At 31.0% G+C, this 17,075-nt stretch overlaps 1 protein-coding gene across 1 annotated transcript in view; it reads left to right on the forward strand.

Moving 5' to 3' along the window:
- The window catches only part of LOC129216551 (phospholipid-transporting ATPase ABCA3-like), a 51,319-nt gene that overhangs the window by 20,485 nt on the left and 13,759 nt on the right, over window positions 1-17,075 (forward strand). Inside the window, exons 5-14 of the mRNA XM_054850768.1 lie at window positions 476-654; window positions 734-874; window positions 2,012-2,141; window positions 2,780-2,934; window positions 3,978-4,133; window positions 7,339-7,549; window positions 9,642-9,891; window positions 10,783-10,862; window positions 10,949-11,806; window positions 12,899-13,062. Of these exons, the coding sequence (XP_054706743.1) occupies window positions 476-654; window positions 734-874; window positions 2,012-2,141; window positions 2,780-2,934; window positions 3,978-4,133; window positions 7,339-7,549; window positions 9,642-9,891; window positions 10,783-10,862; window positions 10,949-11,806; window positions 12,899-13,062 (2,324 nt within the window). The remainder of the gene's footprint in view (window positions 1-475; window positions 655-733; window positions 875-2,011; window positions 2,142-2,779; window positions 2,935-3,977; window positions 4,134-7,338; window positions 7,550-9,641; window positions 9,892-10,782; window positions 10,863-10,948; window positions 11,807-12,898; window positions 13,063-17,075) is intronic.

Genomic DNA, 17,075 nt, shown 5'->3' on the forward strand with positions numbered 1-17,075 from the left:
TTAGAATTAACAATTCTTTAAAAATGTTATGATTGAAACTTATTTTACCATCAAAAATGGGGCATGTACAAAGGTATTCAAACTCATATTCATGAGACTAATGCGTTTTAGCATTTTGCTTTAGTTTTTTTTTTTTTTCCAGATTTCAGCTTCTTTGTTAAAAGACTCCTGCACTCATACTAAACGCTGGTTGACAACAAATGAACCCTTTGATGTTGGTTAAGGATGATTCTTGCAGCCGTTTAAGGCCTCATATTTGTTTTACATGAACAAACAATGCCAATGAGTTGGAGTGGGGGGGGGGGGGCATTTTGAAACTAAAATGTAGCTGTACTATGTTTGAAATAGGAAGCCCCTATTAGATTAAGAGTGACCAGATAATTAAAAATGTTATAAAGATTTCCTTTCTGGAAACTTATAGTCATAACATCTCACTTAGTATGAACTTACAATGTTAAATTTCTGTAATTTGCAGGGGATGGTGCTCAATGGTACAACTTAACTGACTTTTCTGCAATTCCTGATATTAATATGTTGATGATTATAGCTACAATGGCATTGTCTTGTTTTATTTATATTGTTGTTATTTGGTACATTGATGCCGTTTGGCCTTGGCAGTATGGAGTTCCTAAACCCTTTTACTTTCCATTTCAAGTTAGTAACTCTTTTTCTTTTTGATATATTTTTCTTCAATGCTCTCTCATACAGAATCTAAAAACTGTTTTCTTTGCAGAAGAGTTACTGGTTTGGGAGTGAAGAAAAAACTGGAGATCATACGAATTTAGTGAATCAGAATAGTGAAAATAGCTCTGAGTTTTTTGAAGATGATCCGCCTGGCAGTACACCTGGTGTAATTATTCATAATTTATCAAAGGTAGTTGTCAAAAATGAACTATTTTCATTACAATACACACACAAAAACGCCCACACACACACATATATATTTCAACTGTAAAAATTCATTTTTAAAGGAATAACGGGATAAGAGTTTTTTTTATCCAAACATATGCAAGAGATATTTGAATTCTTTCTAATGTGGCAGCTTCACAGCATGAAAACTCCTTGAAAAAACTGCTAAATTAAGAATTAGTAAAATATTTAATTACGTCAAATAAGGGTTTGTGTTCAAAAGGTTAGTTTTGGATGCGTAGATGGTTTCGTAGTTAAGTTATAATTGAGACAGGGCAAAGCAAAGGAATGAAAGTGACAAAACTAAAAAAAAATTGGAGATAACGAGTACAAATGGTAGGAGAACCTCTCCTCTGCATTGGGTCAAGAAACGATACTAGTAGCCCAAGTAGGTGCTACTACACAGCGTGATTTAAAAAAAAATTTCAGTGGAAATCTAACAAGGATTTAAACTTCAAATGCATTTTACTGGAAACTTTAAAAGGTCAACTTACATCTCTTTGCTTCTCACCGCCTCAATTCTTGATAATATCTTAGAAGTTTAACTTGAGGATAGACATGAAAACTTTGGCTAACCAGCGGTTTAGAAACACTGTTCTAACATAGCAGGTTAGCATTGAATAAGTGGAGGAAATTCTACTTCTATCAAATATTGCTCATTTAGAGAGGGATCACTGTATATAGATAAAATTGAGATGAGGCATAACCCTCATTAAACTTGAACTGAAATAAAGATTCCCCTAATTGCTTACTGGTAGAAAGAAATTCTGTGCCACATTAAATAATTGTGCATACAAATTAGCATCACTGTTATTATGACTAATAAAGTTAATTTTAATTTAGTAATGACTACATTTTCTCGCCTCAACGAAAAGTCTCGAAATAAAACTTTTTCTTTTCAAAAATTTTAATTGTTTATGTATCCATCCAGGGAAAGATCAGTGCTATTGCCTTGACAATGTAGGTATAAGATCCCTATGGTTCAATAGCAAGTAAATACTGTAACAAAACTTTGTGAGCACACCTGGCATTAAAAATACTTTCTTGGAATTTTATTCAATCTTTTTCTAAAAATTAAAATTACTGTTTGCGCCATTTTCAGGTCTTCAAGACTGGTTTCAGAACAAAGGTTGCTGTAAATAACGTTTCCCTCAACATTTTTAATGGTCATATAACTGCTTTGCTTGGTCATAATGGTGCTGGAAAAACAACTACTATCAATATTCTAACTGGTATGTACTAGTTTTATCAAATATGGTTAAAGCATCAAGTTTTTAATAATGAAGTAAATCATATTTTTGACTAGTTTGTTTATCACTAGCTGAGATACTTGAAGCAAGCCCCACTGGCTCTCTCTGTTAAAAATTAAGAATTTAAAACTTTTTACCTCCTTACTTGGAACTTGATTTTTTTCATATTTTACTTTCAGCAGAAACCAATAAACAGATTTGTAGTACAAATTTAAAACACAATTGCTGACAAGAAAAAAAAAAGGAAGGAAAAATTTGCAGATACTGTCCTTTACTTTCCCACAGTAGTAACAATCATTCATACATACATAAAAATATGTATGTATAAATTTATAAATAAGACTTTTTTTTTAAACAATGTAAGTGGCAATTACCCTTTAATTTCTAACTTCAATCATTTGTCTTGTATTTACATCTGTGGTATAAAATTTGAGGATCTATTATTTGGATATAGTATTTGTTTATGTTAGGATTTTCATCCTAATTTTTGAGACTCATTTTGCTACATTCTGATTCCTGATTTCTGATTAAAATTTTGAAATATTTTTTTTTGTAGTTTACCTTTGCATTTAGTTATCTCTTTTCAGATTAAAATGTTAATCATTGGTTATTTCTGACAGGTTTATATACTCCTTCCAGTGGAACTGCTTCTATAAATGGTTGGGATTTATGTATGCATACTGTAAATGCACGCAGGAATCTTGGAGTCTGCCCTCAACATAATGTTCTCTATGAAACTTTAACTGTTGAAGAACATTTGAAAATTTTTGCTGGGGTTAGTTTTATTTTTTCTTATGTTTCTTAGTTTCATATTGCTTTGCCCAACAGTTTTGATCTGTAAAATTTCTGAAATGCAGTTTAAAATGGAAACTTACCAGATCTTGGTTTTGATTACGGTCTGCTTAAATACATGTTGTGAATCTCAGATAAGAAAATTCATGAAACATTGTACAGAAAATTAAGTCTTATGTTGGGGGAAAGGAAAAAAATAAGAAAAAGTGTGACTATATTTGTGTTGTTTTGGAAATTATATTGTTTTTGTGTGCTTTAGACTCTTTAAACTAAATTAAAAAAAAAAAAAAAAGCTTTCCGCAATAGCATTGAATTTTAAACTTTAAATGTGCTGTTATTATTATTGTTGTTGTGTGTGTGTGTTTTATTTTCAATGTTTAAGTTTGTGAGGATATGGAAAAGGTTAATGTGTTTTTGATACAATATTCATCATTTTTAAAATTAATCTTTTTACATCTCATTTATTTGATGCCTTATTTCCTTTTTTTGCTAATTAATAATTAAAATAAGGCAAACTGCAAGTAATTGACCATTAAGTGGAAGTTTCTACAAGATCTATTCAGTTTTCCTGATAAAATCTCTAAAAAAAAAGAAAAAAAAAAGAAAAAAAATTTTTCTGTGTCAAAAATTAATTGCAAGTTATAGAGCTATGTCGAGTATCTTCAATTATTTAGTGGTTGATGAATAACATTTTTTAGTTTATTGCCCTTGTATATTACTGGAAAATATATTTTTCTCTGAATAAAAGTTGCACTCTTTTTTTTTTTTTTGTAAGCCATAACATTTGCAATCACTTTGGGTTTGAGAAAAAAAAAAAAAAAAAAAAACCTTTAAAACCAACATAAATTTATTACTTGACTGTTTTGGTCAAGTACTGGCACTGATAGTATTTTAGATTTCCAATAGTTGTCTTTTGATGTAGGATAAAATCCTGCATAAATATGTAATTATTCTTATAATTCCAGCTTTATTTTGAATGATGTGGGAGATAATCTCATAAATTATTATTTTTATTTTGAACTATAGTTGAAAGGAGTTGCTTGGAATAAAATATCTGATGAAGTTTCAAAGATGTTGGACTCTTTACAACTGACCGAGAAAAAGGATGAAATTGCAAAAAACCTTTCTGGTGGCATGAAAAGAAAGCTTTGTTTGGCAATGGCTATTGTTGGAGGATCAAAGGTTGCTATTCTGTTAATTATGGCAATTATTAAATTGAAGAGACTAAGCTGATTAATTAACATTTTATTCCCCCCCCCCCAAATCCCCAATGCTTGGATCCGCAATCTTTTCAGATTTTGGATTCTGACTCAAACAATAGTGAAAAGTCTCCTGTTTTGCAGTATTTGTCATAATTTTCCTGGTTTCTACAATGTTTGCATTAAATTTCTTTTATTTTTGAATCAATTTGAATGAAAGTATACTTTATTATGCTATAACAAAAGTCGGGAATAATTTGCAGCGGCATGTAGTCTGCAGATGTTGCTTTTTATTATTATGCAATGAGCTGATCAAAACAATAAATAAGTTGTATTTTTACTAAAAATAACTTTGTACTTTTGTTCAATAGTCTTTGTATTGCATACTTATGAGAATAAAAAACAATTATTATTAACCGAAAGTGGATGTGAAAAGATTGCTGCACAATTGCAGAAAAACACTTATTTATGCATAACACATGGCCTCAAAAAAAAAAAAGCTGAACTGAAATTACAGTGATCTCTCGCTTATATGCGACCTCTGTTATATGCGTTTTTCAGTTACACACGTTTTTCTCATGGGCCCGGCCAGCGATATAGGTGTCAGGAGGAAAAACTAATTAAAGTTTTTGGTGGACCTCACAAATGTGTCTTGTTTGAGTCAAATTAGAAAGCATATTTAAGTAAATCATTAACATTTATTAGTACTAAAATACAACATGTTAACAAGAAAAAAAGGCTTCTTAAAAATATATTATTCCTGTAGAATCCTATCCAGCAATAATAAAAATATTGCAGCGAACATGAACAATAAATATAATAGTTATACCACAGGTGCTCCTAAAAAGTTCATCTTGATAATGGAAGAAAAGTCCAGCGATCTCGAATAGTCTTCCGCCAGGTGATTCCAAACGAAGTCTTGAAACATCCACGTAAGGCCGGCCGGCCCAATTCATTTGGCATGTAGATCAAGTGGAACGCGATTCCATCATCAACAGGATGATAGATCCCAGGGCTGGTAGCCCACTACAACAGCTTATGCAGGAGGAGACATCCTGGTAGTTGAAACAGGGGGAAGCGAGATCGATGGACTGATGTCCACCGCTTAAATACTGCCTCGATGACGTTCCACACAATTTACATATACTTGGTTGCAAGTTCGATGAAATCCACTAAGAAAACTCAAAAATATTTTTGGCAACACTTCATTTCGTTGAAACCGTTACATTGACGGACAAGATTTTTTTTCACTGTGATTTTTAACTGAACCCTCAATCAAGCACCGTGCGGTTTGTTTACATTTTTCTTACTACGCATGCAGGAAAGAACGAAAGTTTTGGGACTGTACTTAATTAGTGCAGCGTCAAGATATGGAGAGTCCCCTCACATAAAAATAGGTAAGTATTATTAATATCATTTCCCCAGTACCGGAAAGTCAAGAAAACAAATAAAAAATATCAAATATTTTGACAAGTCCTCCCTTCTTGGCATTCCGGTAGCAAAGAAATGCAACATACTCAATAAATCATTTTTTTTTTTAAAATATGCATAAACACCATGAAAAAGACCTTAACACTTTGAAACAGTATGATATCAAAAACATTAAAAGACATTTAATATATTTTTGCAAACATTTTCCAATTCAATCTTACTAAAAGGCTTTGTAAAACAATCTGCGGCATTTAATTTACTATTTACATATTTTAATTCAAAAATATTATCCAAAACCAAATTCCGTAAAAAGTGATATCTCACGTCAATATGCTTTGTGCGCGAGTTCTCTATTGGTGAATGAATGTGAAAAATCAATAGCTGCCCTATTATCACAATGTAATATACATTTAATTAAATTAAATCCAGAGATTTTGGCTTGGGACATTTCATTTAAAAGTCGATTTAACCATACAATCTTCTTGGAAGCCTCACATAAAGCAATATACTCTGCTTCCATTGTGGATAGGGCAACGCATTTTTCCTTAAAGGTACGCCAAATAATAGGTACTTTATCCAAAAAAATAACTAGTCCCCCCATTGATATTCTGTCATCACGATTAGCCGCATAATCAGAATCTGAAAAACCATTTAAGGAAATATTATCAATGTTACTTAAATTTAATTTATAATGACTAGTATATTTCAAATACCCTATTAACTTTAGCACACATTAGAAACAATGTTAACTCTTGTTCATTTATACGCGAAACCTAAAATGCACCTTTCACTTATGCACGATAAAATTTTTTCAAATTTTAGTCAATCGCATATTTGCGCTTTGCTTATCAGAAGATTTGTACCCTTCTTGTTCTGTCTCTTGGAATGTATCGCACGCCTTTATTCCATTGTTCAAATTCTTCCAAACGCACGTTCTGTTTTGCACAAGTGAGCAATTGTGGGTGAAATTAGTCTTGTGATTGACATCGAGAAGAGAGAATGGGTTACATATGAAAAGGTTGTTGTCATTAAAAGCCGTGGTCAAGCGGTAAGCATTGACGTTGCCTTTCGAGGATATTTTGCATCCTCGTAGACTATAGCTTTGATCACATGACATTTTTTAGGTTTTGGAGGATTTGCTTACTTGCTGTACAGTGTATAAAAAATAACTGAACGTACAATTTCATTTTTTTAAAAATTACAATGCATAAACCGAAATTATGTGCATATTTATTCATTAATATTAGTAGTGTACTATTAGTGTTACTATAATTGATGTAAACTTATTGCATTTAAGCTTATTTTTGGGTTTTTCGCTTATGCGCGAATTTCACTTGTGCGCGAAAATTTCGTTGTCCCCTTTGGTCGTGTATAATGAGAGGTCACTGTATTGTGTTTTCAACAAGTAATTGCTGAACATTGACAATTTTAAGCCTTTAAAACTAAAAAAAAAGGGAATAATTTTTTTTAATAAAAATTATCAATATTAAAAAAAAGTATTTAAGGGTTAAAGTTCCTGATTTTGGGACTCCAAAATTGTGGTTCCCGTACTGTGTTACATTTTTAATTATCTTGAGAGAAAATGGCCCTCCTCAATCACCGTCTATGTGTAGAGTTCTTTTGCCTTGAGAATCATTTCAAAATTTCAATTTGAATTTCCTTCGCCAGAACTTATTTAAAATTAAATAATATTTAATACACTTTAGCAATTCTTATTAACATATTAAAGTTTCTCATCTTGAAAGTTCTCTTTGTAGGTTTTATTTTTAGACGAACCAACTTCTGGTTTAGATGTTGAGGCCAGGCGCATTGTTTGGGATGTTTTACTGGATATTAGACACGACAAGACTATCATTTTAACTACACATTACATGGAAGAAGCTGATGTACTTGGAGACAGAATTGCTATAATGGCCGATGGAGAAATACAGTGTTGTGGCTCTTCAATGTTTCTGAAGCGAAGATTTGGTAATTATATATAATGTGCTGTTGAGAAGTTTTCTATGATTTAACAAGTTGTCATGCAATTTAATTATCAATATAAGATTATAAAAAGTTAATAAACAAATATACTTCATTATTGCTAACTCGTGCTGATCTTCATTGTGTGTGCTTCAGAGTTGTAAAAAAAGAGAGCTTAAAATGAATATTTAATGTTTTTTTAATCAATTATACTAATTTCTGAAGTTGGAAAGTTTTCTTTTCTTCCAGTTGATGTTTTTTTTTTTGCATGCATTTTTGTACATATTCTTCAGGAATGAATGCGTCATGCAAAATCAGATTTAGTTGAAAATGAAAAGTTTTTCATAATATTAGTACTGCCGAGGATAGGTAAACAGTTGTATCTACAGAAATGAGTTTTCGAGATATTTGAAGAAAAATGTTTTATATTCAATACTAACAATAGGGAAATGTTGGAATTCGACGATTTTTTCGCCCTTTCTTCCAGCGGAAACCAAATAAGCAAGCTTGTACTATAAAGCTAATGTGCAATAGATAACAAAAGTGCCAAAAAAAAAAAAAAAAAAAAAAAAAAAAATAAAAAAAAAAAAAAAAAAAAAATAAAAATAAAATAAAATAACGTAAAAAAAAATTGCAGTTACTGACCTTTACTTGCCCACAGCAGAGTAGCTGTTATCTATTTTTTGATTTTCATGGTCACTAGTTATTTTGATACAAACTTAGTTATGCTCTTGTGTTATGAATATTTTCTGTTCTAGCATTTAGAAATACATTTTCATTATTTGGAGTTTATGAATGGAAAACTCTTTGGAGTCACTGATCAACTTAATCAGAAAGTCACAATGGCTTAAAAATAATTTTAATTCCTACTTGTGTTACCTCTCAATATTTTTTTAAAATCATTTTGTGTGGGGCATTATTGTTATTTTTCTTCAGTTTATTTGCCTGATGTACCAGACTTTTTAAAACTTATGCAAACATACAGAAAATCTTTCCTCTTGATAATTATAAAGTCCATTTGTATAAATACTATTGAATTTTACGCAGTGTTAATAAGTCAGGACAGTAATTTAAAAGCATTGGTTTTATTTAGAACTAACTGCATTGCCCGGCTTTGCGCGGTCTATCTCAAAAATAAAAGTTATGTCAAGTGACGCATGTTCAACAATCAGGCTTCAATTAGAGGGAAAAAAAATGTCAAATTTACGATCAAAATAATCATTCTTAAAGAAAGAAAACGGCAAATCAAAAATTCCTTAATAAATTAAATGCAACGCTTAAAATCCAAAAGAAGAAAGAAGATAAATTGCCAATTAATAATCAAAAGAGGGAATTTTTACCTCAAAACAAAAAAAAAAAAATTATTTAGTCACAGCTGAGAAAAAAAAGTGGCAACCTTCATTTAAAAAGAGATTGCGCAAACGATAGTTTTCCCGATATGAAAATAGAGTTCCATTAGGCTTGAAAGTGGTGCCCTTAAATTTTTTCCCGGTGATTTTACAGCCTTTTTGTTTTGAAATTTGAAGGATGAGGATGAGCCTTATGGGATTTTTTTGCGGACTTTCGAAAGGAACCTGAATCAAAGAAATTGGATAATTATTTCGGGTGGAAAAAGCCATTTTTGGGTCCTAAAATTAAAATTTGAACTGTTCAGTTCTTCTTTGGTATTCAAAAATCCCCCTACATTCCTTCTCGGGTGCCCAAGTACCTCCCTGCCAAATTTGGTTGAGATCCGAAGAAAACTGTGGGTTGTATAGGGAACATACACATACACACACATATATATTCTCTGTTTTATTTATATGGATTTACACAATTTTAAAATCGAGTTTCAAGGTATCAACTGCATACAACAACATGTTTTGTGAATGGTCGTTTCCCCACTTAACCTTAAGCACGATCTTTTATCAGAATCGAAATTATAGTGCTGAAGCAAAACATTTGTGACCTCACACTAACGAATCGACAAGAAAAAGTTATTGCCGATTCGTCCCCCCATTTGCAAGAGAAAGGGACCGAAACCTTTCTAATTCAAACTTAACAAACACTTCCATTTTATTTTATGTCAAATGTATAATTATTTCCTCTTTTTATTTAGGAACCGGATATCATCTGCATATTGTAAAAGAGTCAAATTTTGATCTCAATGGTGTCACAGAGTTACTATTAAAATACATTCCTACTGCTTCTTTGACAAGTAATTTAGATAAAGAAGCAACATTTATTCTTTCTCCTAATGCTGAATCATTTTTTGGTGATATGTTTGAAGATCTGGAAAAAAATAAAGATAATATGGGCTTTGGCTCATGTGGTGTAACTGTAACAACAATGGAAGATGTGTTTTTGAAGTAAGTTGAAATTTATAATTAGCTTTAGGAAATGTCTGTGTATATTTTTTATATTATGTGCAGGAAGCTATCAGTATGTTACTTTATTCTTGATTTTTTATTCTTGTTAAATTTTTCACAAAAGCTGGAAAAAGGTAGAACTCAATATTATGTAGAGTGCCGTGATTTATCTCATATAACACTGCATCCTGTGCAACAAACAAAATTGTCTTTTTGTATTTCTATAAGTGAATTATTACTTTTGTATGGTTAAAGTAAAATTAGTAAAAACTTTTATTTGTAAGTAAAGCTGTAAAGAAAGGACCAGTGTTCCAATCTTGAAAGATGTCATGTAACAGTACGATTTCTTTGACTATGTGTTAACACATCCTCCTAGACTGGCAATCCCTATGAATAACATTGCAGGAAATCTCAGGTGAAACTATTCTAGAATTTTTATACCTTTTAATATCTAGTTGGTGTAATTTAACCAGCATATTTAGAAAGTAGATCGACGCGAATTTAGGTTGCCTATCACTGCTTTAATCCTTTTCAAATGAAATAAAGCATCTTCCTCAATGAAAACAAAATTCTCAAATTTATGTCCTGCTTGAAGCGAGGCTGATTGAGAATTAATCAGACATTCTGCTTGAAGCAGGGTACAGGCAAGATCAGATGCCAAGAAGAATTTTGTCTTTTTTTTTTTTGACTTCTACTTAGTGTCAGAAACTCCAAACATTTTTCGCATTTTAAAAGGGTTCATTTTTGCTGAAAGCTCATGCATGCAGTATTTTTGGAATTTTCCTCTTTAATAACATTGTTTTTGTCATTTATTTTTGTCTTTAAAAAAAGTAAAGGTTTTACTTCTGAAAATAAAGTGTGTCTGATTGTATTACTTTTTCTAATTTTTAGCGTTGCTAATATCTCAGACATTAAATCTAAAATGAAAGGTTCTGAAGTTGTTGAAAATTATTCTACAATGGACAATGAAGGTGTGTTTTAAATATGAAGTAAAATTTTATTTTGTTTTACAAATAATAAATGTTTTTTAAAAATAATGAATATTTTTTTATTATAGAAGTATATGATGCATCAAGACATGTACATCAATCTCCGAGTGTCTGGAATCAGTTAATTGGTCTTCTTGAAAAACGTTTACACTATGCCAAACGTTATTGGAGTGTGTTAATTGCACAAGTTGTGCTTCCTTTTGTACTGATATGTTGGTGTTTGCAAAATATCTCTATGCTTGCTGATCAATCTAAGGTGACCTATCCACCTTTGAAGCTACAATTTGGAGATATCTATGGAAACACTATGGGCTTTTATAAATCAAATGAAAAGCTATTGACTGAAAAATTGGTGGATGTTTTGAGGGAAAATTCTGTGTCTGTAGAAAATACTGGTGATCCTAATCATTTGATCTTAAAGTATGGTGCTGATCTTTCTGTATACTTAAAACGTTTGCTAATAGGTGCTTCTATAGTGAAGGAAAGCAATGAAAAGTTATTAATTACTATGTGGTATAATGGAGAACCTTACCATGTTTCCCCAATGGCTGTTCTGTTGGCTGACAATGCTCTTTTAAGATATGTTTCTGGTTCAGGTACCATCTCTGTAACTAATGAGCCATTGCCGAATGTTATGGAATATTACGGAGAAAACTCTATGAGAATGGTAGAACGGATGATGGCTATGGTTTTCATCCCGATGGCATTTGCATTTTTGTCTTCTAGTTTTGTCCTTGTGCCCATCCATGAACGAGTATCAAAGGCAAAACTTTTGCAATTAATGACTGGCCTCCCAGCAACGCTGTATTGGTTATCAATGCTTATTTGGGATGGATTGACTCATTTAATAGTTAGCTTTTTGTTGATTATACCATTTGCAATGTATAGCAGTTATGCATTTTTCTCTCCTCATTCAAATGCTATTGGTAAGTTTTGACACATTATTTCAGATTTTTAGTGATCCTTTCATTTTTTTTTGTACTGTAAGCTATTAAAACCATGCATTTGCAATTGATGATAACATTTAAACATAGTGCTTATATTAATTCATGAATGGGCTTAGTGGGCTATTTTGCAAATAGTTGAAAAAATGTTTCTTACACTTTTAAAGTATTGATTTTGTTTAATTGTGATTACATATTCACAATTATAATTTGATGATGTTTTGTTTTCATTTCTCAGTGAATTTAATGCTAATACTGGAACCTCTGCTAAAAGGTGCTATTATAATGAAGGAAAGCTATGAATAATTATTAATTTGTATGTAGTACAATTGAAAATGTTATCATGTTTTACCAGTGACTGTTCTGTTTGTAGGTAATGCTCTTTTAAGATATGTATCTGGTATAGGTTCTATCTCTGTAATGAACCATTGCTGAATGTTTAAAAACATAATGAAGAAAACTCTATGAGAATGGCAGACAAGAATGATAACAATGGTTTTCATTCCAATGACATTTGCATTTTTGTCTTCCAGTTTTGTCCTTGTGCCCATCTATGAAAGTGTAACAACAGAAAAATGCAGGATATTCTAAAAACTTTGTTTTATTTGAAAACTTCAAGATTCAGTTTTTGAGTAAAACTGAGTAATAGCAAATTGCAGATTGAAAAAAAAGTTGATTTTCAAGTGTGACACAGCTGCAAATGCTCTCAAAATTTTGAACTTAGCTTGATAAGTTTTAAAACCAAGGGGCAACTCAAAGTGCTACTTTGTATTCTTTGCACCAAATTTAAGTTTTTTTATGATTTTTTTTTCATGATTGGATTAGGTGTGATGCTTGCAAAATGATGAGCTGTTTTTTTTTCAAAGAATTCCGAGTAGAGTTGGATCCTCCAGAAAACGCATTACTAAAATGATGAAATAATGGGATAAGGTTTTTAATATCCATAAAAAAATTCATGGAAATCACAAAAATGAGCAAGCTTCACTATATTTTCACAGTATGGACGTTGCGGAATAAACAGTTAGAGGCTTATACATATATTTCTGTGTTACATACATTCTATGTTAATTGTAGAATTTGAAGATGGACAACATTTTACGAGTAGACCAGAACCGAGTCTGATCTATGACTTGATTTTTTTACCTCTCCCTTCTGGAGAGATAAAGAAATCATCCTCTCCAGAATGGCTCAAATTATATCATTACAGAATGGACTCTCTTTTTCAAACTCCTGATCAGGTAAACTTGCATTTTACAAAACCACAATTGAAAAAGCAGATCCTTAGAGGAACACTTTCGAAAAAAAAAAAAAAAACATCCTTCACAAAATTATAAGCATAAAAATGTCTTTGAAGCACCAAAAAGGGGGAGAGTTTCTCTAAAAAAAAAGAACATTGCTTTAAGGAGTGGTACTTTAAATGACAGTTTTGCAGGGTGCTATAAAAAATCAGCAAGGTGCTTCATAAGGCCTGCACAGTGCTGCACCTTGCCAAGTTAGCCTTGTGTTATTTCTGCTTAATTAAACAAAAAAAAAAAAAAAAAAAAAAAACTCAAATGACATTATTAGTATTTTAAAGACTTCATCAGCAAGAGAGAGAGAGAGAGAGAGTCTGATTAGGGCATTGCCAACCTATCTATGTAATTCTAAATCTATCATTTATGTAATAATTTATTTGAAAAATTAATTTGCTGTGTATGAAAGCGTTTCTTGCCAAATTCATTGTAGTTTTCAATTAATTAGTCAGAAGAATTAAAACCAAATATATCTTAAAATTTAAAATTATGTAATAAAAAAAATAATTTTTGCGCAAGTGATTTTTGATCATAGTGATTGTTAGTTTCTAAAGAATGTTCACTTTCAATAACAAGATAAAAAGAGTGTATGAAAAATGTTTTGACTGGTATTTAATGTTTTGAAATGCAGTGTATCTTGACTTTCATAAAACTTACAAACAATGCAAGTTCCATTCAAACATAATTATTTTCTTTTTTAGGCACAGTTTTACTCATGATATTTATGTATGGCTGGGCATCCATACCATTTAGTTATTTATTTTCCTTCATCATCAAAAAGCCCAGTAATGGATTTTCTGCTATTTCTACCTGTTGTGTCCTTACAGGTTTGAGATATTATATTATTTAAAAAAAATTTGTATATTAAGTACAATGAAACCTGATCAATTTTCTAATTTTATGGTCCTTGCACAAACTATATTAAAATAACTAAATGTGCATATCATGTTCTTCAAAAAGGCTTTTTTCTGTGTTCATTGTCATAAAAATTTTCTCTTTGAGTTAAAAATCTAAAAAGAAAAGCTTTTTTTTCTTTTTTTTCCAAATTCACAAAAATCACAGCATTTGAAACTCTTCAAACTTTTTGTCACATCAGTTTGTTTTTTAATTTTAAATATAAACAAAAATATGAATATAAAATTGTTCTTTTCTTAGCAACTCTTAATTTTTTAATTTTGTAAGTAAAAAGTATTTTATTAATACACTAAAATGAAATTCTGAAAATTTACATTAAAAAGTACTGGCATTGATATTGTCTTTACTTTTTACCATAAAATCATATTCCACCGTAACCTTTTATTATAAAAAGACTAAAACAGCAACCATTTTTTTTTTCTGCAATAATTTTTCCAAAATAGTTTGCTGTATAACTTTCTCCATATTGAGTGTATTTACCTTAAATTTTTTCCAGAATTTCTGAGTACATTTTGTACACATTGTGTGTATTAACCAAAAAACATTATTTTCTTCATATTTTAACTTTAACATGCATTCATTGTTTTCCCACACTCATTATGTCTTTCTACGTGCTCCTTGAAAAATGGTAGATCAAGGTTCTTCTGTATATTGCAGTTATTTAATGGAACCATTTTCTATGAGAAAGTATATATAGTCAGACCTCGATATAAGGTCACTCGCTTATAAGGTCACCCCGCATATAAGGTCACTTTTCTAAAGTCCTGGCTCACCAAATAGGAATTGTATGTCATGTATTATCAGATATATGGTCAGGTCATAATGCATGAATCGCTTATAAGGTCACTTTTGTCCAATTTCTTTGAATGATTTCAGTGCCTAACAGATTTACTTCAGAATTTACAGCGATATACGATCCTTTAAAAGTGATAACTCATTTTTCCTATCAACGTAGCATGTAGTACACAGAATGCAGTAGCAAGTGAGTATTATGACAGTGATACTAAAATATTTAGCAGTAAGGCGGGCACTCAGTGTGTATACATCGCACTTTTTAACCAGTCATGAGAAGCCGAAGAAAATTTTTAGGAAATAATTAGAAACCACTGTACTTAAAATAAAGAAAAAACGCATCAGTCTTGTATTAATGATAATTTTAAGTAAGGTAAGTCGCACATAAGTTCTTTTGGGCATATTTGTATGCAGCTTTACTCTAAATAAAAGTTTCAAAAATCATTTCAAAATTTCTTATTGATTCCAAAAATTTTAGTTGGTTCCAATTGATTAAACTATTTTAACCTAATTAACTGATATTTTTAAGGGTATTAAATTTTGAAAATAATTAATGTATATACATGTTTATCTGTCAATAAATATATATGAATCGGTTATAAGGTCACCCCGCTTATAAAGTCAGTTTTGTGAAGTTCCAAGGGTGACCTTATATCGAGGTCCGCCTGTATTGTTAGAATTTAACCTTTTACAAATAGAATGGACATTGTGAAAGTTGCTTTTGGTAGGAGTAATCACTAACTACAAATTAGTTTTCCTTTTCCAACCTTGAAAGTTATATTGCTTGATGGGCAGTCCTCCTAATTTTGTAGATTTGCGCCATTGTTATCACATTTTTTGCTGCAAAAAGTTCTCTGAGAAACCAGTTTCTTAACTGATCCCATTACTGGAAGTATTATACTACTTCTTCCATGCATTGTGGCATTACATGATTTTATGCTAAAAGTTAGGGAGTTGGGGGAAAAAGATTTTTAACTAAGATTTTGTGTATTTTACTGGATGTGGGAACCAGAGCAGGGAAGTTGCTTATCAATCATTGTCTCCTAATGAGTTTGATGGCTATAAAAAGAATAATAAAATTATCACCTAAGCAGCAATGACATTAAATAAGCAAAAATTTTCCACCATAAACTATTTTTTAATCGCTTAATTAGCAATAATTTAAATTGCAAATTTTCATTTGAATTGCAATTTAGTGATTCATATTTCAATCAAACTCCTATTCAATGGTCATCCTTCAGAGAGGCACCTTTTGATAAGATCCATTGGTTGTCATTTTAAAGAGAATATTTTCTGGTATAAACTATTTTACTAATTCATTTTCAGTTAAATTTAGGTAATAATTAGGCTTTTTCAAAAATTATCTTTTTATTCCAATTCCTGTATGATGCTTAATTTTTTTCTTGTTACCTTTTTAGGCATTGTTGTGTGTACCATTTTGAGTATAATACAGACAACTGCTGGAGATATGTATATTCCCGAAGTTGACATTCCAATGTGGGTGTTTCGAATATTTCCTAGTTTTTGCTTATCCTCAGGATTTTCCAAACTGTTTGCAATAGCTTACAGTAATGCTTTTTGTGAAGGAATTGATCCAAAAGAGCTAAAATTGAACTGTGAATCAAAATTTATGAATGAATTCAATGGATTATATAAATGTTGTAAAGGTAAGGATTTATATTTTGTAACATTCAATATTTTCTTACAAAATCATCTCAATGTGTGTATACAACTGACTGTATTGTAGTCTTAGATTGAATCTTAAAAAAGTTATTAGTTGGATAAGTTTGTATCTTACAATTGAGCATCTAATATTAATAAAAGTAGCTGTATGTTGTATCTATTTATCAATGTCATCGCTACTCCTGGCGAGCGACAGAAAACAGAGCACCAAACCAAATATTGATAGATTCATAATTTTTCCAGCTATTTGTTTGACTTAGTTGCATAATAAGACAACATTAATTAAGGGAGATATGAATTAAAAACGATTTCCGTTCTTCCTCTGAAAATAACTGGTTCTTTGTGTTTCCTTCAACATTTTTGTTTCTCCCTTTCTTCCTTTTCAACGCCATATCGCTGATACAGTGCCTGCTTCTAGCGGAAGTGGAAAACCTAATAAGGCACGGTTTTTTGAATGTTTTGAATTGCTGCATCCGTCCGTTAGGGGAAAATTAAAGGCGATACATTATGTATGTATCAAAGGCAATACTTTGACTGTACGAGGCTTCTATCTGGGGGAAAAAATTGTT

The sequence above is a fragment of the Uloborus diversus genome, chromosome 1, assembly GCF_026930045.1.
Source record: "Uloborus diversus isolate 005 chromosome 1, Udiv.v.3.1, whole genome shotgun sequence".
Taxonomy (NCBI): domain Eukaryota; kingdom Metazoa; phylum Arthropoda; class Arachnida; order Araneae; family Uloboridae; genus Uloborus; species Uloborus diversus.